The 27585-nt window shown below is 43.5% G+C and overlaps 1 protein-coding gene across 2 annotated transcripts in view; it reads right to left on the bottom strand.

The window, feature by feature from the left end:
* CIMIP6 (ciliary microtubule inner protein 6) overlaps positions 1-27046 on the bottom strand; it is a 31978-nt gene extending 4932 nt beyond the window's left edge. Inside the window, exons 1-3 of one of the 2 annotated variants that reach the window (XM_075925480.2) lie at positions 26435-27018; positions 19380-19611; positions 17426-17579 (exon numbers count right to left, since the gene is read on the bottom strand). In XM_075925480.2, the coding sequence (XP_075781595.2) occupies positions 17426-17579; positions 19380-19611; positions 26435-26493 (445 nt within the window). In that variant the 5' untranslated portion in view covers positions 26494-27018. Of the gene's footprint in view, positions 1-17425; positions 17580-19379; positions 19612-26434 lie in introns of both variants that reach the window. The other variant, XM_075925481.2, reaches the window with a different exon arrangement.
* Between the last annotated feature and the right edge of the window lie 539 nt (positions 27047-27585).

The following is a 27585-nucleotide window of genomic DNA, read 5'->3' as shown; positions in this document are numbered from 1 at the left end:
CAGCTGGAGTGCTGCCGGGTTGGTCCCGCAGCGCCGCCCTCTCCCACGCTGCGCAGTTCCCCGCCAGCCCCACCCCTCACCCCAGACCTCTCATAGCCCCCATTCCGGTGCTCCGGCATATCTGATAATCCGGCCCCTCTGGGTCCTAAAGGTGCCGGATTATCGGAAGTTTACTGTATATCAGATACATAAATATCTTGCAACACCAGCCATAGCAATGTCATACGAATGAATGCTTGTTCTCACTTTCAGATGACATTGTAAACAAGAAGCAGAAAGCATTATCTCTTGCAAATATAAACAGACCTTTTTATCTGAGCAATCAGCTGTACAAGAAATAGGACTAAGTGGACTTTCTAGGCTCTGTAGTTTTACATCATTTTATTTCTGGATGCAGTTATTTTTTGTGCACAATTCTACATTTGTAAATTTATCTTTTATTGTAAAGAAACTACACTGCAGTACTTGCATTAGGTGAACTGAAAAATACCTTTTTACAAAAATAAAGTGAGCTTAGTGCACTTTATATTCTGCATTGTAATTTAATGCAAAATATTTGAAAATGTAGAAAATGCCCAGAAATATTAAAATATTATTGTTTACTAGCACAATTAATCCCATGATTAATCATGATTATTTTTTAAAAACTGCTTGACAACCCCATTTAAAGGAAAAGCAGTAGACAAGGCAGGCAAGGATTGAATGGGGAACGGGGGGCTGAACTATGCTCCCAGCCCTAGGGATGGTCTTCTTCACATCATTGCTCTAGCCCACTAGCAGAGAAGTGTGAACAAGTTTAAGTTGATGTTGCTCACACTGTACCTGTTCTGGGGATAAACAGAGAAATTCAGTCTCTAGTGTTGTCAGCAAGGCACTGGTCATGAGCACAAAAATTCACATAAATATATTGAGGAAACATTAGTACACCAATGAATTCATCAATATATTCACCGTAACTCAGAATACATGAACGCATTATACAAACAGTGTTCATGGGCACTATACAGAGGCAAGGAGCAAATCAAGACACAAGGATGATAACCTATTGTCTTTTGGTAGGATCATATTACCGGAAACAAAATACATCATTGAGCAGACATGGAAACAGAGGTCAATAATGTGTTCTGCAAAGTCAGCATAAGGTGAACTTTGAGCCTGTGTTTAAGTGCTTGGATGCCAGACGTATCATTTTTAGATGAATACGCAGACCACTTTGTAAAATTAAGCTTCCTGTATTTTTGCATCTTGCAAACCCCTACAACTAGTTTTTAGTTACTGAAGGTTTAAGATCCAGCTAGCATTCAGTGGCACATTGTTCTGGCACAAACTAACAGTAACTGTATTGCATTTTACTGACGTGTAAAGTGGCAAGTTTGCTCTTCAGAATCTTTTGAGTGCTATCAATTGCACTATTTTAGGGACAATGTTCCAGTGATTAAAACTAGGACTAGGAGTCTTGCTTGGTTGCTGCCTTGCTGTGTGGCATCTGTAAAATCACTACATATACACTGCCCACAGAAATGTGAAACTTTGTGATTGTCATTGTGGTTGTAAAGCATATTGATGGTTTGGGGCACAAAGGGATACAGAAATATGATTTTTCTGATACATTTCACTTAAGGAGCTTAGAAACACATTACTTTGAGACAATTGCAATAATATGCATTGAAGTATCTATAATATATCTGGGTCATGTAGTGATGTAGTCATCCCTCCCTTTCTGGATTGGAGGGAGACCACACCACCTCACTAGGGGTATGTCTAGACTACATGGCTCTGTTGACGGAGCCATGTAAACTAGTTTACCCAGCATAGGCAAAAAAGTGGGGATTTAAATAATCCCCGCTTCATTAAAATAAACATGGCCACCGCACAATGCCGACGATCAGCTGGTCCAGCACAGCGCGGCAGTCTAGACATGGATCTGTCAGCTGGGGAAGCCTTTGCCGACCAATACTGTAAACCTCGTTTAACGAGGCATAAGGGATGAGTCAGCAAAGGCTACCCCAACCGACAGAGCTGCGTCTAGAATGCCACGTTGTGCCAGATCAGCTGATCATCGGCACAGTGCGGCGGCCATGTTTATTTTAATGAAGCGGAGATTATTTAAATCCCTGCTTCTTTGCCTCTGCCAGGTAAACTAGTTTACATGACTCCGTCAATGGAGCCATGTAGTCTAGACATACTCTAGGTTGTCAGGATTGCTGCCTAGAATCAGGAGAAATGAGGAGACCATGCATTAGCATTCCAACCAGTCTAGTGGAGCTGAACCCCAAATAGTCTACAAGCGGGGGGGGGGCAGAGCAACCAATAGTCTATAAGCCTTGGGCCTTAGGTAGGGACAGAACAAACACCAACAGTCTATATATCCTGGGCTCTTAGACAAGGGCAGAGAAAACAACGGTCTACGGGCTCCAGTCTTCAAGCAGAGTGGAGCTAGCAAGTAGCCTGCCATCCTAGCTCTGGCAGATGGTAAGCTAACCTAGGTCACCTGGCCTATAGTGGGGAGGGTGCCACCCCAGGGATGGAGGGTAGAGGAGCCTAGGTCTAGCAGACTCTACCAGGTCCCAACTCAGGGCCATAAAGTGGCAAAGAGATCTGCCACTGGGTGAGTGGGGAATCTAGCCACAAGACACTGACCATGTTTCAGGCAGCACTATAGCCAGAGTGGTGTCAGCTGCCTCAGGCCATTTCCTTCCCTGCCTTTAGGATTTACCTGGATCAAAGGGATGTCCTTCAACTCCCCACAGTAGGTGGCAAATAACAGTCCTGCACGTTACCGCGCAGACACAGATTCCTCCATTACCAGAGCATCGAGCATCTGGTCTCGATAGAAGAGTTAGCAACTTGGAGCAACCAGGATGCATCTATCTCCCTCACTGTCCCAGACTCAACTAAACTAGAGATTTTACCTTTTATACCTTTACCTTTTATACACTGTTGGGGTTTCTGTTGGGAGGCTAGTCTGGTTCCACCAATCTGGACACAGAGGGTGGTTCCTTACCTTCTGGGTCAAACGGAAGCCACACTGTCACACTACAGGCACCACATATACATCTGCAGGTCCCCATGATTTTAAGATTGACTGAGATACACTTTAAGCTGTTATGCTTTTTTCAGTGTACTGCACCATCAATCCGTTTAGATACAGAAACTGCTGGTCTAGCTTCCACTTTCAGTACTGCATACTAGGATCTAGGAGTTCTATGAATAAAGATTTCATAGTAAGTCTGAAAAATAAGCTTAGACCAAGAATGATATTAGTTTATGAGTTTTCTACCTCTGCTATTTTACATTTCCAGTAGAGCTAATTTGTTCTATTTGCGAGTTTTATTTGTGGAAAATAGACTGCATCAAACGACTGTCAAACATATTATATCAGGATAGTTCACAAACCCAAAGAAGTAGGTGGCTGAGCATTCTAAAACATTGGCAAGGCATTTACCATGGTAGTATTTCAGTACCTTATAGAAATATCATTGTCATAGCCTTGATCCTGCAGAATATTTACATGCATGCAACAGAACTACTCACCTGCTTAAAGTTAAAGCATGTCTGTGTTTATGGGTTCAGAGCACATGTTGGTAAGTTATAAGAAAGTGTTAAGTTGGTTCTCTCCTCTTCTGTCATATAAAGAAAAAATTGGGATTATTATTATTATACTGAGTTTTCTACTGGAATATTATATAATTTATTATTAATGTGTATGTTACCTAATATTCCAGCAGAAAACTATGAACTAAACTCATGAACTTCCTTGAGTTAACATATAGACTTACAATACTGAAGTAAATTATTTGTGAATAATTCATTGGTTTACAGAAATAATTAGTGAAAATTTGACAAATATTATTGATCACCTACAGAAGTAGATATTCCAGGTTCCAATGTTAAACACTGAGAGAATCGTTGCAAGAAATTCTATGGGGAACTAATATAACCTTTGCTCAGGTGTCACAAGAACAATCTACAAAATCAATAATTTCATTATTATTCACATCTTCTAGCACATTTATTCCATAGTTATAAATTGCAGCCAAAATTGCTGTTGTCAACTACATTAGCTGCTGCAATGGTGTAGGGGGCTGTGTAAAGAGGAGGATCCTTACAAGGCTCACTAAGCAACAGTGGGTACAGTTATGTAGCATGTAGGAATACTTTAGCTTTTTGTTATTCTTCTTCTTCTTTAAGGTGATAAAGATGAGATACACATAACCTCCCCCCCCACACCACTATTTTTTCATCTTTGTAAAGTCAAAAAGAGAGGAAACATACATTACCTCACAGAGAATAGCTCAGCATTTATAACTGTAAAGTACTGAGCCACCACCAATTTCAAGGTATAATCTTCTATCATTTTAGAAACCTGAACACCAAAATACAATTGACTCAACTCAAAATGGCAACTCAAAATACAATTGACTCAACTCAACTTTCCAATGCATGGAAAACATCACTTTCCTTATTAATGGAATGGTCTGATTTGAAATAAGATGGTCTGGGTTTGTGAATAATATCCCCAAATCAATTATCCAAAACATATAGGATGAGTAGTCTGAAGGCAAAACTCTAGATCCAGCTATGGAGAAAAGCAGAGGTACTGGCACTCCCCAGAAAGGAGAAAGATTTCTGCCACCACTGGCTCTTCAAGTCATATTAAATACCTCACCTGACCCACTCTTCAGCAGCAGATTGCATTCCATGCACCAGCTCTACCGCTGCTCTGCTATTTAATACAGGCAGTCACCAACTTACGCGGATCCGACTTATGTCGGATCCGCACTTACGAACGGGGCTCTCTCGCCCCAGAGCTCGCAGGCAGCGGGACCACCCAGAGCGCAGCGGTCCCACCACCTCGACCTCCGGGGCGAGAAACGCTGCTCTGGGTGCCCCTGATCTGCTGGGGACCATCTCCAGCAGACCAGGGACACCTGGAGCAAAGCCGGGGAGGCGGAGGGGTCCCGTGCCTCTGAGGCTTTGCTCTGGAATAGCCTCAGAGGCGCGGGACTCCGCCACCGCCGCGGCTTTGCTCCCAGTGTCCCTGGTCTGCTGGAGACGGTCCCCAGCAGACCAGAGGCACCGGGAGCAAAGCCGCAGCGGCGGCGGGGTGCCGCGCCTCTGAGGCTTTGCCACAGCAAAGCCTCAGAGGTGCGGCACCCCGCCACCTCTGCGGCTTTGCTCCCCGTGTCCCTGGTCTGCTGGGGGGGGGGCGGGAACGCTGCTAGTACGCCCCCCCCCCCCAGCAGACCAGGCTTTTGTTGTGGACCCTGGGGTAGAGCAGCTGGGGTGCTGCTGGGTTGGTCCTGCAGGGACCTACCTGGCAGCCCAGCTGTTCTGTCCCAGGCTCAAGAAACTGTTGAACTGTTCAGCCGCTGTTGAAACTGATCAGTGGCTGATTCCAGGAAGCTGGGGGAAGAGCAATTCTGCCTCCAGCTTCCTGTAGTCAGCCCCTGGTCAGTTTCAGCAGCAGCGGCTGAATCTGGAGCCAGTTCTGACTTACATACAAATTCAACTTAAGAACAAACCTGTAGTCTCTATCTTGTACGTAACCCGGGGACTGCCTGTACAACAACCTCAATAATGACTGTGACTGAAGCATTAGCTTTCCACTCTGCTCTTTGAACTTACAAAGTGAGGCTCAGCCAGCTGCTTCTCCAGGTTGGGACTAAAAGTGAACCCCTGCACATCAAACATCTTGGCAAGTTACGGGGGTAGGAGAGAAGGATCAATTATAAATAGCGGGTGCCAAGGCTCCATGCTTTGACACTGGTGCAATGCAGGGTTACATTGGCTTTAATGAACTTACACTGACAAGCCCATGTAACAGACTAGAGAATCAGCAGGCCATGTATTGTTAAAGCACTGCCAACATAGACATCCTTGTACTTAGTCTGTACATAAAAGAGAGCAGAAGCTGCTAACCCAAGGATAAAGCCTTGTGATAAAAAGACAGGAAAAATCTGATATTTTAAAATTGTTTAACTCAAACATGGTGCTCACTACTACAGTACACGAAACAAAATCACTTTGCCCTAAAAAGCATACTGTGTAAAAGGGGAGACTTGCAGTACCTGGTTCTGAACCCACTCACATCAGCAGTAACTCTGTTACATTCAGTGAATTTATTCTTGACCCATAGTAATGTGAGCTCAGAACTACCCTCACAGAATAAGGGATGAAAGTCTGACACTTTACTGAGGTCAATTAGTGTTTCTGTTGAGTTCACTATGGCCAGCATTTCACTGATTACTCTCATAATTGCATTGGTCATTGAGGCATCATCATTAGTGAACAATCAACCAATTTGTCTTCACCCCTGACAACTGTGTGCTAGTGACTCGAGTGTTCATGAAGTCCATTCCTTCCACTCTTGTGTTGTCAATCTGTCTCTGTCTACTTCCAATTCTACCCCAGGTACAGTCATTTCAGCTTGCACTTCTTCATGGTCATCAGGAGATCTTCACATGACCTGGGGCATTGTGTGGTGATGTTGTAGACCTCTTCATTAGTGACCTGGTCGAAGTAGGAGATGCCCAGGATTTTACAGAAGTATCTCATCTGTACCACTTGTATTTTCCATTCAAGTTCTGCTTTAAAGGTCCATGTCTCACACGCATCTAGAAAAATGGAGATGACCAGTGCATGCAGCAGTTTCAGTTTGGATTACAGGGAAATGTTCTTGCTCCCTCCAAACTGGCTTTAGTTTTGCCAATGCTGTTGCTGTTTGAGCAGTCTTCTGTAAGACTGTTATCTTTGTTTTTAATTGCATTGGATTTGGTCCTTCTTTCCTTCATCAGATCTTTTATAACCTGGAAGGCTCATTTGGTATTTTTATTATTGATACACACTTCAAATTAGAGCATTGTTTTTCAATCCATATCTCCTTGGCCACATTCATTCCTTTCTTGATCTTTCTGCCAATCACTTTGTATTTAATCTTACCAATCTGCCTGTGTGTCAATACCCACGTTAGCATTCCCGTCTCCCTGTACAATCGGGATATCTTTCTTGTGTACCTAATCAATGATGGCTTGGAGCTGATTGTAAAAATCTTCATTTTGCTCACTGTCATAGTCTGTTGTAGAGGTTCAAATTTTTACCACTGTGATACTGAACAGTACTGCCGTTAGACAAATGGAAATAAACCTGCTTAATATTGTGTGACACAGTAATACTAAGTTCTTGATATCTCTATGTATAAAAAATCCTAAGTGGTTGACATGTTTGTCCTCTCCACTGCAATGGAGTACATGGCCTATTGTGTTAGTGCCTCTCTAAGGTTCTTCTATCTGACCTGAGAGATTCCTGGTAAGTGCTACTTCTACTATTCCATTTTCTGAGTTATTTCAGCTTCCCTATTTGTTTCAATATCCTTACATTCCATGTGGTTACGGTGATGTTATCTCTTCCACAGATCCTCTTTGTTGGGGCTAAACCATTCTCTCTCCAGATCTGGTCCCTTGTCGTGTCCACCTTTGTGGGAGATGGATGGTACAGTCATTAACCCAGGCTGTAACCAATCTGGTATGGACATGGTTGTCATGCTCATCATATGATATTTCTTGGGCAAATTTCTACCCTGGTCCAGCCCTTCCCTCTCTAGGCATCCTTCTTTTAGTCTCTTCCTACAACATGCAGGAGCAGCAGTGGGTTTTTTCTGTCTTTAGACCCACTGGGGGGAAGGGTGCTTCGTCTTTGTTTTGTTTCCAATTCTAAATTCATTTCTTGTGGGCCGCACAGAAGTGAGTTTTTCATTTGAATGTAGACAAGAGAGACATACAGCCCAGCAGTAATATATGGTAGAGAAAGCAATAATCACACAGTAAAGGATGACTTTCAGTGGGACTTATTCTCCCATATAGCAAGAGGAGTAGCTGCGTTAGTCTGTAACTGAAAAAAACTTAAAACAATGAATGATCCTGCAGCACCTTAGAGAATAACAAAAAAATGTAAACAGTATCATGGGCTTTTGTGGACACAACCCACTTCTTTAGATAAATGGAGCAAGGTGTCTGGAGATAGTTTATTTATACCTCTGAACACCTTGCTCCATTCATCTGAAGAAGTGGTTTGTGTCCACAAAAGCCCATGATACTATCTACATTTTTTTGTTACTCTCTAAGGTGCTGCAGGACCATTCATTGTTTTAAGTTTTACCAAATATTTAAGTCACTTCTGAAAGTGGGACGCACTCTTCAGTCTCTTTTAGTGCTTCTGAAAAAAATGTTATCCAAAGTCTAATACCTCAAAAGGTTTTGCTACATTCACTCACTGACACACAACTATTTAATTCATTTTTGTTCTTTCTAAAATTCTGCAGAGCACCAAGCATTAACTGAAACAATGGTAAGAACACCAGTAAAGCTGGATGGGAATCATTCCCAGCTCTGCCACAGAGTTCCTGTGAGATCATGGACAAGTCACTTAGGTGCCTAAAGATACTTTTGTAAATCTGGTCCTAATGAAACAGATAAGCACCTAGTGGCATTTAAACAGGTAAGTATCTGAGGAGGTTTAGGCCTACCTTGCTTAGGTGCTTTTGTAAATTCCACTTGGCATCTATATGGCATCTTAGTTTCTTGTTTCAGTTCCTAATCTGTAAAATAGGGACAACAGTGCTTCCCTTGTCTTGGATATTTAGACTGCAAAGTTTTTGAAGGCTGTCTCTCACACCATAATAGAGCCCAAATATTAGTTGGGGCCTCTGGGCACTACTGTAATCAAACTACAAAATCAAATACGATTTTCTGCCCTCTGCCACACACACAGTACTTCCATGCAAGTAAATCTGAGTTGTGAGAACATATCTAAGGGCAGGATTTAGCCCCTAGAACAGGAATAGTGAAGAATGTGCTGATGACCAAAATAGGCAGTGCGCTCTGTCAAGTCTGACAAATGCTTTGAATCTATTTTTGGTAACTCTATTAACACAGAAAAGTTTCTAATATATGCACTGGATAAGATGATGCCCAGTTGTGGATGACTCTTTCCACAGAGGCAAAAGGGGTATTTACCTCAATGGGATGACAGAATCAAAGGGCTGGAAGAGACCTCAGGAGACTGAGTCTAACCCCCTGCCCAAAACAGAGGCAACTCCAACTAAATCATTCCAGCCAGGGCTTTGTCAAGCCCAGACCTAAAAATCTCTAGAATTTGAGATTGTACCGCTTCCCTAGATAACCAGTTCCAGTGCTTCACCACTCTCTTAGTTAAGTAGTTTTTCCTAATATCCAACCTACACCTCCCCCACTGTAACTTGAGACGACTGCTCCTTGTTCTGTCATCTGTCACCACTGAGAACAGCCTCTCTCCATCCTCTTTGGAACCCTCCTTTGGGTAGTTAAAGGCTGCTATCAAATCCCCCCTCATTCCTCTTTTCTATAGACCCATAGTGGATCCATACAGCTAATCTGCCTTATGTTTTTTTGAGAATTAACCCCCTTGCGTTTTCCTGCTACAGAAGCCAATGCTTAAAATAATCTTGTCAATAAATATTTCCAGGCTAGATTCTGCAAACCTTATTCCTCTTGGGCAGCACTTACTTATAAGAGTACTACCACTGAAGTGAGCAAGAAATTACTACCTGATGAGTAGAGGTTGCAAATCAAACCATTTGTTGGTAAAAACAGAGCATGATTATCTCAGTGCATTGGTTGGTTTTTGAGGTGTTCTTTAAAATAAAATAAAATTAGAGGGCCTGATCCAGAGCCGATGTAAATTACTGCAGGTCAATTAAAACCAAAAATCAGATGTGGTTTGCAGATTTGACTCATCACTATCTCCAAATGACTCTACTATTTAATTTATGCTATTAAAATACATCATTTGTGATCTTACAAATTTAACTTTTTAATAGTGGTCATATTACCAAACCACATTCTAGCAAATGTGTTTTCTCTGTGTATTAAGAGTGTGTCACGAGTCAAAAGAAACCTGCAAGACAGTTGAAGAGAAGCTAATTTGCACTTGATATATCAAATGCTTACTACACATGAAAAGAATGCGGCCTTTAATTCATCTTGGTTTAAAAAACCAAAAATGAATAATTATTTTCCAATAGGTACAGCTCTGCTGCATGAGAAGAATTTGTTGATTTTATGGAGGATGGAAGCCAGACAGCTGTTGGGTGGCATGCTACACAAAGAATACTTTCATTTTTGGCATGACATAGCACAGCATAGTTAAAATACCAGAATCCATGGCTAATTAAGTGGGTTGATGAACAAGTGATTAGATAAGTAGTATGAACATACTTACAGACTAGTTATTGTATTGGTCTTTTACGACCAGACCCTCAGTTGCAGGCAACAGAGCAATGCTTAATGCAACTGAAGCGACAGAGAGGCACAGCGGTACCCTTTGTACTCCTTTGATCCTGGGACTGCCAGGCACAAAAGTGGGCCTTCAACAAAGCTAATGTAGACCAAGGCTATTCTAACTTGTGCCAGCTACCTATAGCCCCAAGGAGCTATTACTGCATCTGGGGACCACCAGAATACAGGGAAACTCCAGTAACATTTATTTGCTCCTGTTATGCGCTCTCCCTCCATTGGTAGCTGGGGAAAGAGTTACCTAGGAGCTGATGTAGTAGCTCTGCCCCCTCCCAGAGGGGGCATGATCTTCATAGGGGAGATTTTTCTAAGGACCAGATCCAATAAGCTTAGGGCCACTTTGCAGCAACAAAAAAGTAGAGGAAGTATGGGCCATGATCAAATACTTAATGTAAGCTCTTTAGTTTATTGTCTTATACACTTAAGAATTGAGTATCTTGATAAAAATAACAGTCTTTGTATTTAATATTTGCATTTGGACAATGTGTAAGTTGTTTTAGTGTTTTGCTAATATAGTGGGCAGATTCTCTCTCCAGATCTGGTTCCTCTGTACCACTTGGGAGCAGAAAATTCCCACAAGTTCTGTCTTGGGCTTGGAAGCTCTAGCAGTCCCCAGATAGTTCTAGAGAACCACAGGGACTCGCTGGTCACCACTTCCTACAGCTCCTATTGGCCAGGAATGGCAAACTATGGCCACTAGGAGCTGTAGGCAGCTGTACCTGCAGAGGCAAGGCAGGCCCACTGACGGGGAAGGGAGGGCAAAGGCTGCAGTTGCCCCAAGGCTTGGGGCTTCCAGTTGCTGCTATTAGTTATTTTAATTATTTTAGTCACTGCTTAATACCATGGTGGCCAGAGCCCAGGGCCTTTTAAATCACTGCTGGAGCGCTGTGTGGCATTTCAATGGCTCGGAGTGCTGGGGGCGATGGTGTGGCGTACCCAGGCAGCACTGAGGGCTGTCTGTCCCAGGCCCACCCCTTCTACCCGAGGCCCCTCCCCTTCCGGGAGTTCAGAGCTGCCCCGCCACCACTTTGTCCAGGGGCCTGGCAAGTCTGTCGCCCTACCCCAACACAAGGTAAACAATCTCTCTGGTGGCCTGTCAGCAGGCTACCCTGATGGGACACGTGCAGTCCATGGACTATTGGTTTCCCACCACTGCCCTAGTCTCTGCCCTAAGTGACCACAAGTTTGGGGGATGGGCCTCCTAGGAATCCTGAGCTCAGCTTTGTTGGGATTACAAGGAATCTACTACAAAAGAGAGTGGAAGGAAAGCCCTCAAGGTCAGGCAGGCCTATGAGGTAAAGGGAATGGGGGGGGGAGGAATCGGGACTCTTCATTGTTTTGCTAGCCCATTTCACTGGAGTAGTGTAGAAGCCAGGAAAGATCCCCATAATAGTGGGTCCATTCCCCACTTACACTGGGGAGAGCTCTAACTGGCTCCTTGACAGTCCTCTTAGCAGACACTGTATGCAGCAGACACTCTACTTTCATATATTCCAATCACACAAGCTAAACTATACACAATAACCTTGAAAATAATTTTAAATTAAATAAAACCTGTTATGATTTACTTTGGGAGTTGGATTCTGTGCAAAGCTGTCTATTTAATCAAAAACTTGAAGCTGCCATAAAGATGGAAGTTATCTGACAACACCATAGTATTGGCCCTTAATATTAAAATTAAGTCTATAAATAAAAGTACCCATGAGCATTTAGCCAATGGTATGACCTCAGCTCTTATAAGCTAAGAAGTATTTGAATAGAATAACTCCAGGAAAGTCCATGATGTTGGACATACATCTGAGTTAATGCTGACCACAGTTCCAACATGAGACTAGGAGAAGAGTCTCCTTTTTAAGAGGATACTAACACTGAGGTCCTGAGCATTTGTAGTCAACACAACACCTCTGTTTCTTTTTGTGCATCAATAGGGGCATTAGTGGTCAAATTCTAAAGTGGTAATCTGCCTATCTAAATGAGAGTGCTTTTCCAATTTGCCTTTGCAGTTGGGTATATTATCTATTTTCAGGGCCATCCGTAGGATTTATGGGGCCCTAAGTAGTATTATTAAACTAGGTGCTCATGTACCCAGCTTGCTCTTAGCAATACAAACATAAGCTTACAGTATTGGAAATCTAGATACATGCACTTTATTTAAACCAGTTTAAACAAATTAAGAACACTATAATGGTGATGGACTATGCTCATGCCCCAGTGCTCACACACACCAAGCTTCGTGTGGAGCAGACACTATGGCAGTTCAAGGAGGGACAAGGCAGCAAAGGATACTGAGATGCCTGGCCCATCTCACAGTGGCGGAGAATCACAGTTCCCTGCAGAGACTCCTGTATCCTCTCCCTCACATAGAATACACCACACCGGTGGATTTGGCTCTGTTAGTACGGCCCCTGCCTATGGAGACTACAGTGCACACTTGTGTGCATGTGGGAGCGGACTTGCTATTACTTGGTGTCTATAGGTTAGAAGCACCAGACTCCACCGAGCCAACAACTAGCTTCCACTGCTCTAACTTCAAATTGTCTTGCTGAATGAGTCCCCCTCACCAACCGACGAGGAGAGAGCTACAAGTGTGTAGTACTGCCTCAAGCTAGACCAAAGAGAGAGAATTTTCTCTCTGCTTTTAAAAGGGAAGGCGAGCTCTGCTTGCCCCTGGTTCCCATTTTTAATTCCAGGTGGAGAAGTGATTGCTAGATATATAATATCTAAAATGCTTTGGAGTTTTTCAGCGCTTCATCAGCCTAAGATTCTCCTGTCTGTTCAACTCACTTTGTGCTGTTCAGGCTGCATAGAGAACAAGAACTAGTTAAACTCTCCAACTGGGCTGTCCCTGAACTACATTCTAAAAGTTATTCATGTCCAGGTTCCATGTTGGTTTGTGGAAACAGTACTGCAGAGCATCTAAGCCAATATTTTTTTTTCAGTGATATCAATTCTCTAACTGCACCAATGTTGGTAGAAAATAATGGTGGGTCATTAAACACAAAATACATTGTTGCATATTGTCATGTTTTCTAACATTTAAATAGTCATTAAAGGGATAAATCATGTTTTGGTCGAGAACAATGCAACTCGTCAGTAGCACATTGATACTACAATTCCTCAGGACTGCTACTAAATTCTTGTCATTGCAGTATTCTTGAATGCCATAAAGTGGTAAGCAGCAATCTTTTCAATCCTGGCATATCCAACAAGGGTGTTGGTCTGACGACCAGTTGCCCCCTTGGAAGAAATATGTATGGAATCAGAAAATGCAGTACAACAGCTGCTATTGAGTGAATTACCACAGTTCTACAGAGCCTATAGTTTTCAATAGGAAACTGTTACTCAGGGGCAGCCTGTGACTATAGGCCAACTCGGCCATCGCCTAGGGATGACTCAGGGGGTGCCCGATAATGATGTCACCCCATTGATGGCCGTGAAGGCGAGGGCGCTGATCGTGCGTTCTGCCTGGGGCGCCAGCTGCCGCAGCCTGCCTTGGGCCACTCCTGCTGTTACTAATGTTGAAATCATGGCTAATTAGCTCTAGGAAAGTGAATGGTTAAGCGGTAATCATCTCCCTTCCCGGGTGATGCTTACTGGTTACAGTTAACTAGTGGGGGCTGGAGCAGTCATTATTATAACACTGTATGACGGAGGTTCAGCTCCCACTTGGGAGGTTTTAGCAAATCTGGTAATGGCTTACTTTTATTATTTTGTTCTACAGCACAGCTGTGGGAAAGGCAAAGGAGTTACTTTATGTGTCTTGTTTGGGGCATAAACAACTTTCAATTGTATTCACTCTTTATTTGACTGAACTTTTTAAGCATAAGAACATGCAATATTTAGAAACACCATCAGTTTGGTGATTGACCACAAAAAGAGAGAACATTCAGCGCAAACAGCTTATTTCTGATCAAAATATTCATTCAAAATATCTGGAGAATGATTATGAAGACCAAATACATGTGCAACAGATTGGAATAGTTCAAGGATTGTTTGCAGTTTGGTCTCCTGCTACATTTAAAAATTAGACATTGCTATAATTTGTATATTCTGAAAGAATTTGTTTGCGAATTGCAGAAGAGAAGAAGCCAATAGGCAGTATTTATATTATATGGCCCATTCGCCTTGAGAGATGGTGGTAAGCAGCGGCAGTGACAATCTAAGAGAATCTGCAAATTCTTTCATGGCTTATGCATCCAATACTGGATTTGCACAGTTGATTACAATAACTACATGCCAGTCTACTTCAGTTTTCATGAGTCTGAGAATTTTTCCTTTTGAGGCAGAGTTCTTTTGCATGACTTGCACAGGTCCTATCGAAAAATGACGTGCCCTGTTGTAATAATTGTCACCAGGTGTTACAATCTGATGACAGATTCCCAAGAGCTTGGATTGATGTTAAACCTTTTCATAGTGTTTTTACATATATCCTTGAATCTTAAGTTTGACCTTCCTCTTGCCAGTTCACCAAAGAGGATTTCTTTGGGAAGGTGTTTATCACTCATTCGCCTCACATGGCCAAGCCACCGGAGTCTTCTGTTGTTAAGGATTGCTATGAGACTGGGTATGCCAGTTCTTGATAGGACATCTACATTTGAAACTTTGTCTTGCCACTTAATATTCATGATTCTGCAAAGGCAGCGAAGGTGAAAACTGCTCAATTTTTTCTCTAGACATGAGTAGGTAGTCGAGGTCTCAGATCCATAAAGCAAGACACTTAATATGCACGCTTGGTATATCAGTATCTTTGTTTTCAATGTCAGTTTGGGATTGTTCCATGCTCATTTCGTAAGTCTGCCAAATGTTGTGGCTGTCTTCCTAATTCTGATGTTCAGTTCTTCATCCATGGAGAGATTTGTGGTGACAGTAGACCCAAGGTAACGGAATTGTTGAACCACCTCTAATGAACTGTCATTCAGAATGACCTTTGGTGGTTGAGATACACCTTGAGCAAACACTAGTTTTCTTCAGGCTTATGTCGAGAGAGAACAGTTTACCAACACTGGAAAGAGAATCCATCAGTGCCTGTAGCATGTCTTCATTATGTGCAACAAGCGCTGCATCATCTGCAAATAGGACTTCTCTAATAAGAACTTTCTTGACCTTAATTTTAGCCTTGAGTCGTGTTAGGTTGTAAAAAGAACCATCTAACCTTGTGTTGAGAAATACATCACTGAGTGAGTTTAGAAATGCACAATTTAATAGGACTGAGAAGAATATACCAAGAAGGGTAGGAGCAAGGACACATCCCTGTTTGACTCCACTCTTCACCACAAAGGGTTCAGATGTAGATCCATCATAGTACACTGTTGCTTTCATATCGTCATGAAAAGATATTTTGAGCTTGAGTAGAGCTGGTGGACAGCCAATCTTAGTTAATCTTTGTGGCAATCTTTGTACAGTCCTGATCTACTGACTGTATCGAACGCCTTTGCTAAGTCCACAAATGCTATAAACAGCAGCTTTCTTTGCTCTGTGCATTTTTCTTGTAGAGAAAAAATCATGTCCATTGTTGACCTGCCAGTCCCAGAGCCATACTGTGTTTCTGGATAGACTCGATCTGTGAGTTTTTGCAGGAGATTAAAAATGACATGGGCAAATGCTTTACCTGTAATGCTTAGCAAAGAGATGCCTCTGTAGTTGTTACTCTCTATAAAAATAAAGGTGATAAGGGGGACTGTAATGATGTTTGCATCCCTCATATCATGACAGACCTCCCCGCTCACCAACATTTCTTAAGTAAGTCATAGAGGAAGGGGATGAGGACAGCCTTGTTAGCCTTCAGGACTTCAGCTGGAATCCCATCGTTACCTGGTGCTTTTCCATGGAGAGAGCATCAAGTACTTTGGAAAGCTCTTCCACCGTAGGCTCTACATCTAGCACTAATATTTCTGGAAGAGTTGGAATGAGGTTATCAAATTTAGGATGTATTGTACACTCATCGGAGTAAATGCCCCACCCATTGGGACACATGGTCTGCACATTCCAGGTACCAAGCCGGAGGCAAGTTGGTTTATTGTATCGACTGTAGTAGCGGTGTATAGCTGTGTGTGGGTAAGTGTCTCCTCCTGTGCGCTGCATTGCCTGGGCTAGTGTTTGAGGAAAGTGCATTGCCCGAGAGGCACTACTCCCCTCTCAGTTGCCCCAGTTAGATCCAAAGGAAAGACAAGAGCCAATATGTTAAGAACTGAGTTGACGGCAGGAGATGCTGGAAAAGCAGATTGGATGAAACCTCACTGTTAACTGCCTTAGGGTCTGATCTCCACTCCAGATTATCTGTCTGGGTTTACAAGGCAGTGGGGAATTTTCTGTCAAGTTTCTCTTCCTTGGGGTGATGTAAGGAGTCACTATCCCTTGGATGCCGGTGACCAATCATGGTTCATACGCCAATCAGATTATCCAAAGTAATCCAGAGACCCAAGTATCCCAGACCCTCAACCAGCAGTGAGGGGGTAGGGAAGCCTTATTTGATGGTGGGCTGCACTCACCATGTCACAACCTTGTCATCGGGCACTTGTGACTTTTAGTAAGAGCATCGGATATCACCCAATGTCCCATCAAACCCTGGTAATGTAGCCGCTGCTGGTCCGCAGCTGCATATTCATACGACAAAGTGCAATTATTTTGCAGCAAACCTCTGAAAAGAGGCCCCCTCCTATCCGCCACCTGGAGATGGACCGGGTAGCATGCAGCTCTGCCAACCAGATATTATATATAGTTGTTATTAAATGGACAACATTTGCTAAGTGTTCAGACATCATAATGATAAGTGTAAGAAAGATGGCGAGATAGACAGAGTCTCAGCTCTTACTTGCACTGTTGTAAATCCAGACTAACTCAATTGACTCCAGTGAAGTCACTCCAAATATACACTGGGGTAATTAAGATCAAAACTTGATCCAAACAGCAAAAGCCCCTGAAATACCTTTGTTATTGCTATATTCTGAATAGGGAAAAAAACCTGTGGAAATAGAATGATAAAACTGTTGGCACATATTCATCTTTTATTGTTGAACACTGTTACTAACTCAGAACTGTACTTTATCTCACTTGGTATACAGGTAAAAACAAAGGGCGTCTGTATAGATTCTTACCTATTCCACAGGAAGGCTGTAGTTTACTGCTGTATTTAATTGGGGAAGACAATGTACAAGTGGGTTTCTGGAAATCATTTCTTTGAGTGCTCTGTCTGTCGTAAGTTGGACTATAATGATGTACACATGGTTCTCCTCTTGGCCACCAATGATGCTTTAAAGGGAAGAACATAATATGTCTCTCCAAATACTTAAGAGTCTACCTCCAGACTGCATCCCTCTGCCGACAGAGGGATGTAGATTAGGCACTTCGAAAGTGCAAATGAGCCCGGGATTTAAATATCCCGGGCTTCATTTGCATACTCTCAGTCGGGCGCTGTGCCGATCACGCGTCCTTTCGAAAGAGAAAGTAAAGTTTAGATGCGGCTCTGCCAACAGAGGGGAGCTTTTTTTGGCAGATCCTGTACGCCTCAAAAAATGAGTACAGGATCTGCTGAAAAAGCTCCCTGCTGTCGGAAGAGCCGCGGCTAGACTTTACTTTCACTTTCAAAAGGGCTCATGATCGGCACAGCGCCCGAACGTGAGTATGCAAATGAAGCCCCGGATATTTAAAGCCCAGGCTCATTTGCACTTTCGAAGTGCCTAATCTACATCCCTCTGTTGGCAGAGGGGTGTGGTTTAGACACACCCAGACATAAAGCAAGTATTGATTGAATGCTTCACCAATTCTGCCTCCATCCGCCACAAGTTTTCCCAACTACTTCTGCTATTAGCACACTCTTGACTCCTAAATAGGAGAACATTAGCCTAGTCTGAAGTTTGACTGATACGATCTCATAGACAGCCAGCATCTTTCTTTCCCCTCTTCTTCTGACCTGCACTGAAATTCTTTTTACTTCTCCGTTCCCTGCCACTGTGTCGAGGAAAGGCCTTTCCTTTTTACTACTGGGATGAAAGGCTCCAGCAGTGGGACATTACACTGCTACCAATAGCAGTGTGGACATGGAGGCACTACTTGGGTGTGTGGAGAGCTATGTATGGTATATATCCTGAGGGTTCAGAAGTGTAGAGTACAGTACACTCCTAAGCCAGGTCTCACTGTCCACACTGCTATTTATACCTGCGCTAGCAGGCATACAGGCTGCGTCTAGACTGGCATGATTTTCCAGAAATGCTTTTAACGGAAAAGTTTTCTGTTAAAAGCATTTTCGGAAAAGCACGTCTAGATTGGCACGGACGCTTTTCTGCAAAAGCACTTTTTTGCGGAAAAGTGTCTGTGCCAATCTAGACGCGCTTTTCCTCAAAAAAGCCCCGATCACCATTTTCGTGATCAGGGCTTTTTTGCGGAAAACGGAAAACAAATCTGAGCTGTCTACACTGGCCCTTTTGCGTGAAAGTTTTGCGCAAAAGGACTTTTGCCTGAACGGGAGCAGCATAGTATTTCCGCAAGAATCACTGATTTCTTACAGGAGGAAGTCCGTGCTTTTGCGGAAATTCAAGCGGCCAGTGTAGACAGCTGGCAAGTTTTTCCGGAAAAGTGGCTGATTTTCCGGAAAAACTGGCCAGTCTAGACACAGCCACAGTGTCTGTATTCTTCATGCCACCACACTGTAGATGTAGCCACAGAAATGTGATATGCAAACATCTTTTTCAAGGATCACTGTTCTTTTTTAATACTAGTATACTAAAATAATCAAATTAAATTACAAACTACAGTGTGCCAAGGTAAATCCAAGAATCTCACTTAAAGTTACAAAAGCAAGTACAATCAAAATATAGCTCACTTGTCTCTTTGTGCCTGGCTAATACAAGTATCATGGCATATATGCTGCAATACCTAGACACAACATAGTAAGTGAAGCAGAGATTTTAAGGCTTAATACTCTATTTCCATACTAGTGAGGGGTTCATTCAAATCCTTAGGATTAGTTAATTAAGTTCTTTTATACAAAATACATGTACATATTATTTAGAATATGACCTTAATTAGAAAGATAATGCAAAATGAACCTACCTGTTTAGCCATTGTGCCTTCTGTCTCCATATAGTAAATTGGTTCATTTAAGAATCTTACATTGGTGTTAATTAATTTTGCATAATGTGGTTGGGGATTATTTCGCCACTCTGGTAAATATGACTCCTGGAAAGAGTTTTTATTCTTTTGAGGTATACATTCACCATTGATCTTTTCTATTCTCATGCTCACTTCTGGCATATCAGTATTAAATATTCTATAAGTATCTGGGCTGAAAGACACAACATGACAAAAATTGATTATTTCTATAAATACATCCCAATATTTGTTGACAGTATAACAGTTCTCTCACATAGAAGAGGATAACAAAATATCTTCTAAGAACTTAGTAGACCTGTTTCTCATTTCTTTCACTAGTTTACAAATCCAGAATAACTCTGATTTCAATGGAGTTTTTCTAAATTCATGTGGTCATAAGAGACAGCAGAGTTTAACCTTAAGCCCTGATTGTAATCTCACCCACTTCTTTTGCACTATCATACTTCTATTATCTTCACTGATGTTGCTCCTTATAAATACCTGTGTAAGTGAAATCAGGATCAGGCTGACTAGGCTGTAGAATCATAGAATCATAGAATAATAGGACTGGAAGGGACCTCGAGAGGTCATCGAGTCCAGCCCCCCGCCCTCAAGGCAGGATCAAGCTCCGTCTACACCATCCCTGACAGATGTCTATCTAACCTGTTCTTAAATATCTCCAGAGAGGGAGATTCCACCACCTCCCTTGGCAATTTATTCCAATATTTGACCACCCTGACAGTTAGGAATTTTTTCCTAATGTCCAATCTAAACCTCCCCTGCTGCACTTTAAGCCCATTACTCCTTGTCCTGTCCTCAGAAACCAAGAGGAACAAATTTTCTCCTTCCTCCTTGTGACACCCTTTTAGATATTTGAAAACCGCTATCATGTCCCCCCTTAATCTTCTTTTTTCCAAACTAAACAAGCCCAGTTCATGAAGCCTGGCTTCATAGGTCATGTTCTCTAAACCTTTAATCATTCTTGTCGCTCTTCTCTGTACCCTTTCCAATTTCTCCACATCTTTCTTGAAATGTGGCGCCCAGAACTGGACACAGTACTCCAGCTGAGGCCTGACTAGTGCAGAGTAGAGCGGCAGAATGACTTCACGAGTTTTGCTTACAACACACCTGTTGATACAACCTAGAATCATATTTGCTTTTTTTGCAACAGCATCACACTGTTGGCTCATATTCAACTTGTGGTCCACTATGACCCCTAGATCCCTTTCCGCCATGCTCCTTCCTAGACAGTCGCTTCCCATCTTGTATGTTTGGAACTGATTGTTCCTTCCTAAGTGGAGCACTTTGCATTTCTCCTTATTAAACCTCATCCTGTTTACCTCTGACCATTTCTCTAACTTGCTAAGGTCATTTTGAATTATGTCCCTATCCTCCAAAGAAGTTGCAACCCCACCCAGTTTGGTATCATCTGCAAACTTAATAAGCGTACTCTCTATCCCAATATCTACATCATTGATGAAGATATTGAACAGTACGGGTCCCAAAACAGACCCTTGAGGAACTCCACTTGTTATCCCTTTCCAGCAGGATTTAGAACCGTTAACAACAACTCTCTGACTACGGTTATCCAGCCAATTATGCACCCACCTTATCGTGGCCCTATCTAAGTTATATTTGCCTAGTTTATCAATAAGAATATCATGCGAGACCGTATCAAATGCCTTACTAAAGTCTAGGTATATGACATCCACCGCTTCTCCCTTATCCACAAGGCTTGTTATCTTATCAAAGAAAGCTATCAGATTAGTTTGGCATGACTTGTTCTTCACAAACCCATGCTGGCTATTCCCTATCACTTTATTACCTTCCAAGTGTTTGCATATGATTTCCTTAATTACCTGCTCCATTATCTTCCCTGGGACAGACGTTAAACTGACCGGTCTGTAGTTTCCTGGGTTGTTCTTATTCCCCTTTTTATAGATGGGCACAATATTTACCCTTTTCCAGTCTTCTGGAATTTCCCCTGTCTGCCATGATTTTTCAAAGATCATAGCTAAAGGCTCAGATACCTCCTCTATCAGCTCCTTGAGTATCCTGGGATGCATTTCATCAGGACCTGGTGACTTGCTGACATCTAATTTTCCTAAGTGATTTTTAACTTGTTCTTTGTGTATCCTATCTTCTAAACTTACCCTCTCTCTGCTTGTATTCACTACGTTAGGCACACCTCCAGACTTCTCGGTGAAGACCGAAACAAAGAAGTCATTGAGCATCTCCGCCATTTCCAAGTTCCCTGTTACTGCTTCTCCCTCCTCACTAAGCAGTGGGCCTACCCTGTCCTTGGTCTTCCTCTTGCTTTTAATGTATTTATAAAAGGTCTTCTTGTTTCCCTTTATGCCTGTAGCTAGTTTGATCTCATTTTGTGCCTTTGCCTTTCTAATCTTGCCCCTGCATTCCCGTGTTGCTTGCCTATATTCCTCCTTTGTTAGTTGTCCTAGTTTCCATTTTTTATATGACTCCTTTTTTATTTTGAGATCGTGCAAGATCTCCTTGTTAAGCCAAGCTGGTCTTTTGCCATATTTTCTATCTTTCCTACACAGCGGAATTGTTTGCTTTTGGGCCCTTAACAACGTCCCTTTGAAATACTTCCAACTCTCCTCAGTTGTTTTTCCCTTCAGTCTTGCTTCCCATGGGACCTTACCTACAAGTTCTCTGAGCTTATCAAAATCTGCCTTCCTGAAATCCATTACCTCAATTGTGCTGGTCTCCCTTCTACCTTTCCTTAAGATCATGAACTCTATTATTTCGTGATCACTGTCCCCTATACTGTCTTCCACTTTCAAGTTCTCAACTAGTTCCTCCCTATTTGTTAAAACCAAATCCAGAACAGCTTCTCCTCTGGTAGCTTTTTCAACCTTCTGAAACAGAAAGTTGTCTCCAAAGCAGTCCAGAAACTTATTGGATAGCCTGTGCCTCGCTGTGTTAGTTTCCCAACATATGTCTGGATAGTTGAAGTCCCCCATCACCACCAAATCTTGGGCTTTGGCTAGTTTTGTTAATTGTTTAAAAAAGGCCTCATCCACCTGGCTAGGTGGCCTGTAGTAGACTCCTAGCATGATATCACCCTCGTTTTTTACCCCTTTTAGCTTAACCCAGAGACTCTCTACACAGCTATCTCCTACATTCATCTCCACTTCAGTCCAAGTAGAAATAGTTTCTGCTGACTGTTACGTATTAAGGATGTAAAGTCCCATTTAATTGTTTAACCAGTTAACCGATTAAAAAGGAAAGTGAGTGGGAGGGAGGGGAAGGAGCACTCCCCGTCCCGCCGCTGCTAGGCTGGAGCAGCCATTCCTCCTCCTCCCCCCTACCACAGGCCAGGCTGGAGCAGCCCCTGCCTACGGGGCACCCAGGCCAGGCTGGAGCAGCCCCTGCCTACGGGGCACCCAGGGCTACCGTGGACAGAGGCTGCTCCAGCCAAGATGTCAGAGCAGCCTCTGCCTGAAGCAGGCCAGGGATCACCACAGGCGGGGCTGTTCTAGCATCCTGGATGGACAGCCCCGCCTGGGATGCCAGGGCCCGACCAGAGCAGCCCCTTGCCCGCAACGGGCCTCTTACGGGGCTGAAGCAGCCCCTTGCCTGCAACAAGTGGCCACCCTTGTTTAGTGAGGCTTACCGGTTAAACATTCACATCCCTAATGTGAGTTGGCATCCCGAGACTCCCTCTCTTTTAAATAAACGTGTATTAGTCTTACTGACGTATCTTACTTGGCAGTGAGTGCTCAAGATCAAGTCACATTCTAAATTCTTGGGCTGGGCTGCCTGGTCTCACATTTGACCTTACAATGCCCAGCATTCTATTCCTGATTCTTTATCATTCAGTTTTTGCCCTGGCCATTCTACCAACACAATACTCTCTAGAATTATTGATTTACATGTAGCTAATTCCCAAAAATCTCACTTCTTTCGTTTTAATCTTCCTTGACCTAATGGCTCCTTTTGAAACTGTGAAGCCCTAAAATATCTATCACATTGGCACATATGTTTTTTTCTGATGGGATCTCCAATGGGCTTCTTCCAACTTATCTAATACATCTTTCACATCATACTAATATAATAATCTTCCTGTCCTACATTCTCTCTCAGCTGGTGTCCCCAAGGGATCTATTCTTAATCTCCTACTCGTCTTTATAGTCTGCCTTCTGAAAAAAGTCATCTCATATCACAATTGACAATATCCGTTGCAACATTTCTCCTTTCCTTCCTTTTCTTCTGCAATCTCTCATTCAGGCTTGTCTCCATTTCCATAAAATGGAATAAGCTAAATATTCAAATTACAAAGAAAACAGCACTCCAATACAAAACATCCCACACTACCTCAAATGTGTTTCTACAATGTAGTGAATAAATAGCAAAATACATAATAAATAGAACTGATAATTAACACAAGATATAGCTGGGGTTTAAAAAAAAAGTGTCTTCCTCAAAGCAAACATACCTATATCCTATAGGAAAAAATTTCATATTTGTTATAGCTTGAAGTCATGAACAGGAGGAAACAAACCACCACATAATATTGCCAATGGATGTCACTTATTTCATACTAGTAATTGCTGGATTCAGAGCAATTAACAGATGAGTCATTGGGGAGACTTGGCTCTGACAAGACAGTTTTGCACACAAACATTAATGATAACTTTATTAGCATGAGTGAAATGCCTAGAGGCTTGATCAGGATAAGGAGCCTATTGTGAGGAAGCTGTACAAACACACAGTAGAAGGACACAAATGGCATTCTCTCCATTGACTTCAATTAACATGGTTCAGCTCTCCGAAGAGTGCACAATCTCATTTTATGCTAAACATTTCTGTTTACTCACACAATAGTCTTTATTTCAAGATATTATTGGACTGGAAAAGTTACCAAAGAAAAAGCAATTTTTACCTGTAGCAGCACTCAGGATATTAGAGAAGGTAGGTGATTGCTGTTATTGGACCAACTTCTGTTGGTAAGAGGGACAAGTTTTTGAGGTATATTGAGATCTTCTTCTGGTCTTGAAAAGGTGAGAATCATAGCTGGATACAAGGTGGAACAGATTGTTTAGCATATGTAGATAGCACATATTCTAAGGGACCATTCAAGATGGAGTGCCTGAAAAAACTGAAGAGCTGTGGTATGGAACCTACTGTTCAAATCAGTTTCTAAGTCTATCAAATGACTAGAGAATAGCCAATGTAATACTGATTTTTAAAATACGCTTCAGAGGCAATCTTGCCAATTACCGCCAGTAAGCCTACCTTCAGTACTAGGCAAATTGGTTGAAACCACAGTAAAGAACAGAATTTTTAAACATAGATAAATGCAATATGTTCAGGAAGAGTCAAGTTGAATTTTGTAAAGGGACATCATGCCTCACCAATATATTAGAATTCTCTGAGACAGTCAACAAATAAGGACAAAGATGATCCAATGAATATAGTGAATGTTCCGAAAGCCTTTGACAAGGTCTCACACCAAAGGCTCTGAAGAACGATCAGTCACCATGAAGTAAGAGGAAAGGTCCTTTCATGGATAAGCTGGTTAAAAGTTAGGAAACAAAAGGCAGGAATAAATGGTCAGTTTTTACAATGGAAAGAAGTAAATAGCAGGGACCTGCAAGGATCTGTAATGAGACCAGTACTATTCAATATATTCATAAGTGATCTTGAAAAGAGGGTATAAACAATGAAGTGGTAAAATCTGCAGATGATATTAAATTACTCAAGTCAAGACAACTATGTCCTAAGCTGACTGCAAAGAGCTAAAAAGAGATCTTATAAAACTGGGTGATTGGCAACAAAATGGCAGATGAATTCAATGTTGATAAATGCAAAGTAATGCATACTGGAAAACAAAATCCCAACTACACATACAAAATGATAGGGTCTAAATTATTTGTTACCACTCAAGAAAGATCTTGGAGTGATTATGGATAGTTCTGTGACAAAATCCACTTAATATGTGGCAGTGAAAAAAGCTAACAGAATGTTAGGGGCCATTATGAGAGCGATAGATAATACAGAAAGTATCAATCTATAAACCTTAAATACCCGTGCAACAATAATTACACACATCTTTAAAAGGATGTATCAGAATTGGAAAAAGTACAGAGAGGGACAACAAAAATTATTAGGGTTGTGGAACAGCAAAAGAATGGGATTGTTCAGCTTGGAAAAAGAGATGACTCATGGGACATATAATAAAGAACTATAAAATCATGAATGGTGTGAAGAAACTGAATAGGTAAAGTGTTTCCCTTTCACATAATACAAGAACAAGGGGTCAACCCAAGAAGTTAATAGGCAAAAAACAGGTTTAAAACAAACATAAGTAGTTCTTCATGCACACAACCTGTTGAAACACCTCACCAGAGGATGTTGTGAAAGTCAAAAATGAAACTCAGTTCAAAAAAGAACTGGGTAAGTTCCTGAAGGATGGGTCTATCAATGGCTGTAAGCTAGGATTACCAGGAACAAGTCTAATTGTCAGAAGTTGGGACTGGTTGACATGGGATGAATCACTCTGGGCTTGCCACTGTCTCAATTCCTTTAAAGATACTGGGCTAGATAGACCACTGGCCTGACCCTGTGTAACACTCTTAGGGTCTATAGCCTCCCAAGATGCACATGTGACTGCAGGCACCTAGCACAGGGTGCAGTGGGATAGAAAGATCAAGCAATTCAGCTAAAGGTTTGGATCCCTTTCCTGAAAGTATTTAGGCACACCTGACTCTCAGTGGGATGACTGAAGAAATGGTGACTACTCAGGTGAACAAGGGCTGGCAGCATCAGGCCCTGAGGACAGAAAGTCATTCAGGCTCAGTCTCCAGGGCCTTAAGCAGTGGGTACTGAGTCCATGGCGCAAGAGCACAAGACCCAGTGCTACTATCCCCTCCAACTCGCACACAGAGCCAGGTTTCTGCAGGAATTGTTCCCCAGGCCTGGTCCCCTGAGGTAGCAAGGATTAGGGCCTGGGCCTTGCACACCAAGAGCCCTGCAGCAAAGGCAGCACTTACAGCTGGTGTGGAGGTGCCTTCTTCCTGCGGCGTATGCTGTCCTCTGGGATCTGGCGCATAGTGCCTGGTGGGAGAGGAAGAATGGTCCAGTGAGAGGGGGTGCAGTAGGCAGGGGCAGGAGGTGAGCAGTGAGAAATGGGTGGGGTGCAGCACCTCAGGGTTGGAGTGTGAGGGGAGAAACGGGAGGAGTGGGGGTGCAGCAGGCATAGAGGTTGCTCAGAGAGCAACAGGAAGAGTGGTGGCAAGTGAGATGCAGCAGGCAGGGGTAAGAGGTGCGCAGGGAGGGGCAGGAGGGCTAGAGCAGTACCAGGGTAAGTGGGGTGCAGTAGGAAGGGATGGGAAGTATGTGAGGAGAAGCGGGAGGACTGGGGGTGCAATGGGACAGGAGGTGCAGCTGACACAGGGGCTGCTTGGAGAGAAGCAGGAGTGGATGGCAATGGGGGGGGTGTAGCAGAGAAGAATGCAGAGGCGGGAAATAAGCAGGTAGGTGGGAGTGCAGCAGGCAGGGGTGGAAATGGGCGGGGAGGAGCAAGCGGGGGGTGCAACAGGCGGGCGCAGGGGAGCAGCCGAACGGGGCGAGCGAGTGGGGAGCCGAGAGCGCGCTCCGGGCAGGGGGTGCGCAGGGAGCGGGGGCGAGAGCGCGCTCCGGGCAGGGGGTGCGCAGGGAGCGGGGGCGAGAGCGCGCACCAGGCAGGGGCTGCGCGTGGGGCAGCCGGAGGAGGCGAGGTGGGCGGGGCGCAGCGGGCACGCGGGGGACGCTCCGAAGGTGGCAGCAGCGTTAGCAACGCGGTGCCTCCCGCCGGCTGCTCTGTTGCCGCGCGGTTGCTAGGAAACGCGGGCGCGCGGGGGGGGGGTTACCCGGGCAGGAGAGCGGGTCTCGCGCCCTCCCCGCCCTGCGGCTCTGCCTTGGCCCCCAGTGTCCCGGAGAGCCCAGCTGGCTTCTCTCGCAGGCGTCGCAGAGGCCGAGGCCGTGTCGCCCCGTGGTTGGCGGCGCTGGCGCTGCAACCCGCTGTGCAGGGGCCCTCCCTGCAGGGCTGCCCCAGGCCAGCTGCTGCGCCGGCCGGAGCGTTTTGCCCCTCTGGTCGGGGGGGGGGAGGGGGCTTTCCATGCCCACCCCGACCTCCCCCCCTTGAGCCTCTTCCCCCAAACCT

This window comes from Pelodiscus sinensis, chromosome 3 (assembly GCF_052426305.1).
Source record: "Pelodiscus sinensis isolate ZL-2025 chromosome 3, ASM5242630v1, whole genome shotgun sequence".
NCBI classification, from domain to species: domain Eukaryota; kingdom Metazoa; phylum Chordata; order Testudines; family Trionychidae; genus Pelodiscus; species Pelodiscus sinensis.
This window is presented reverse-complemented; position numbering and strand designations above follow the sequence as displayed.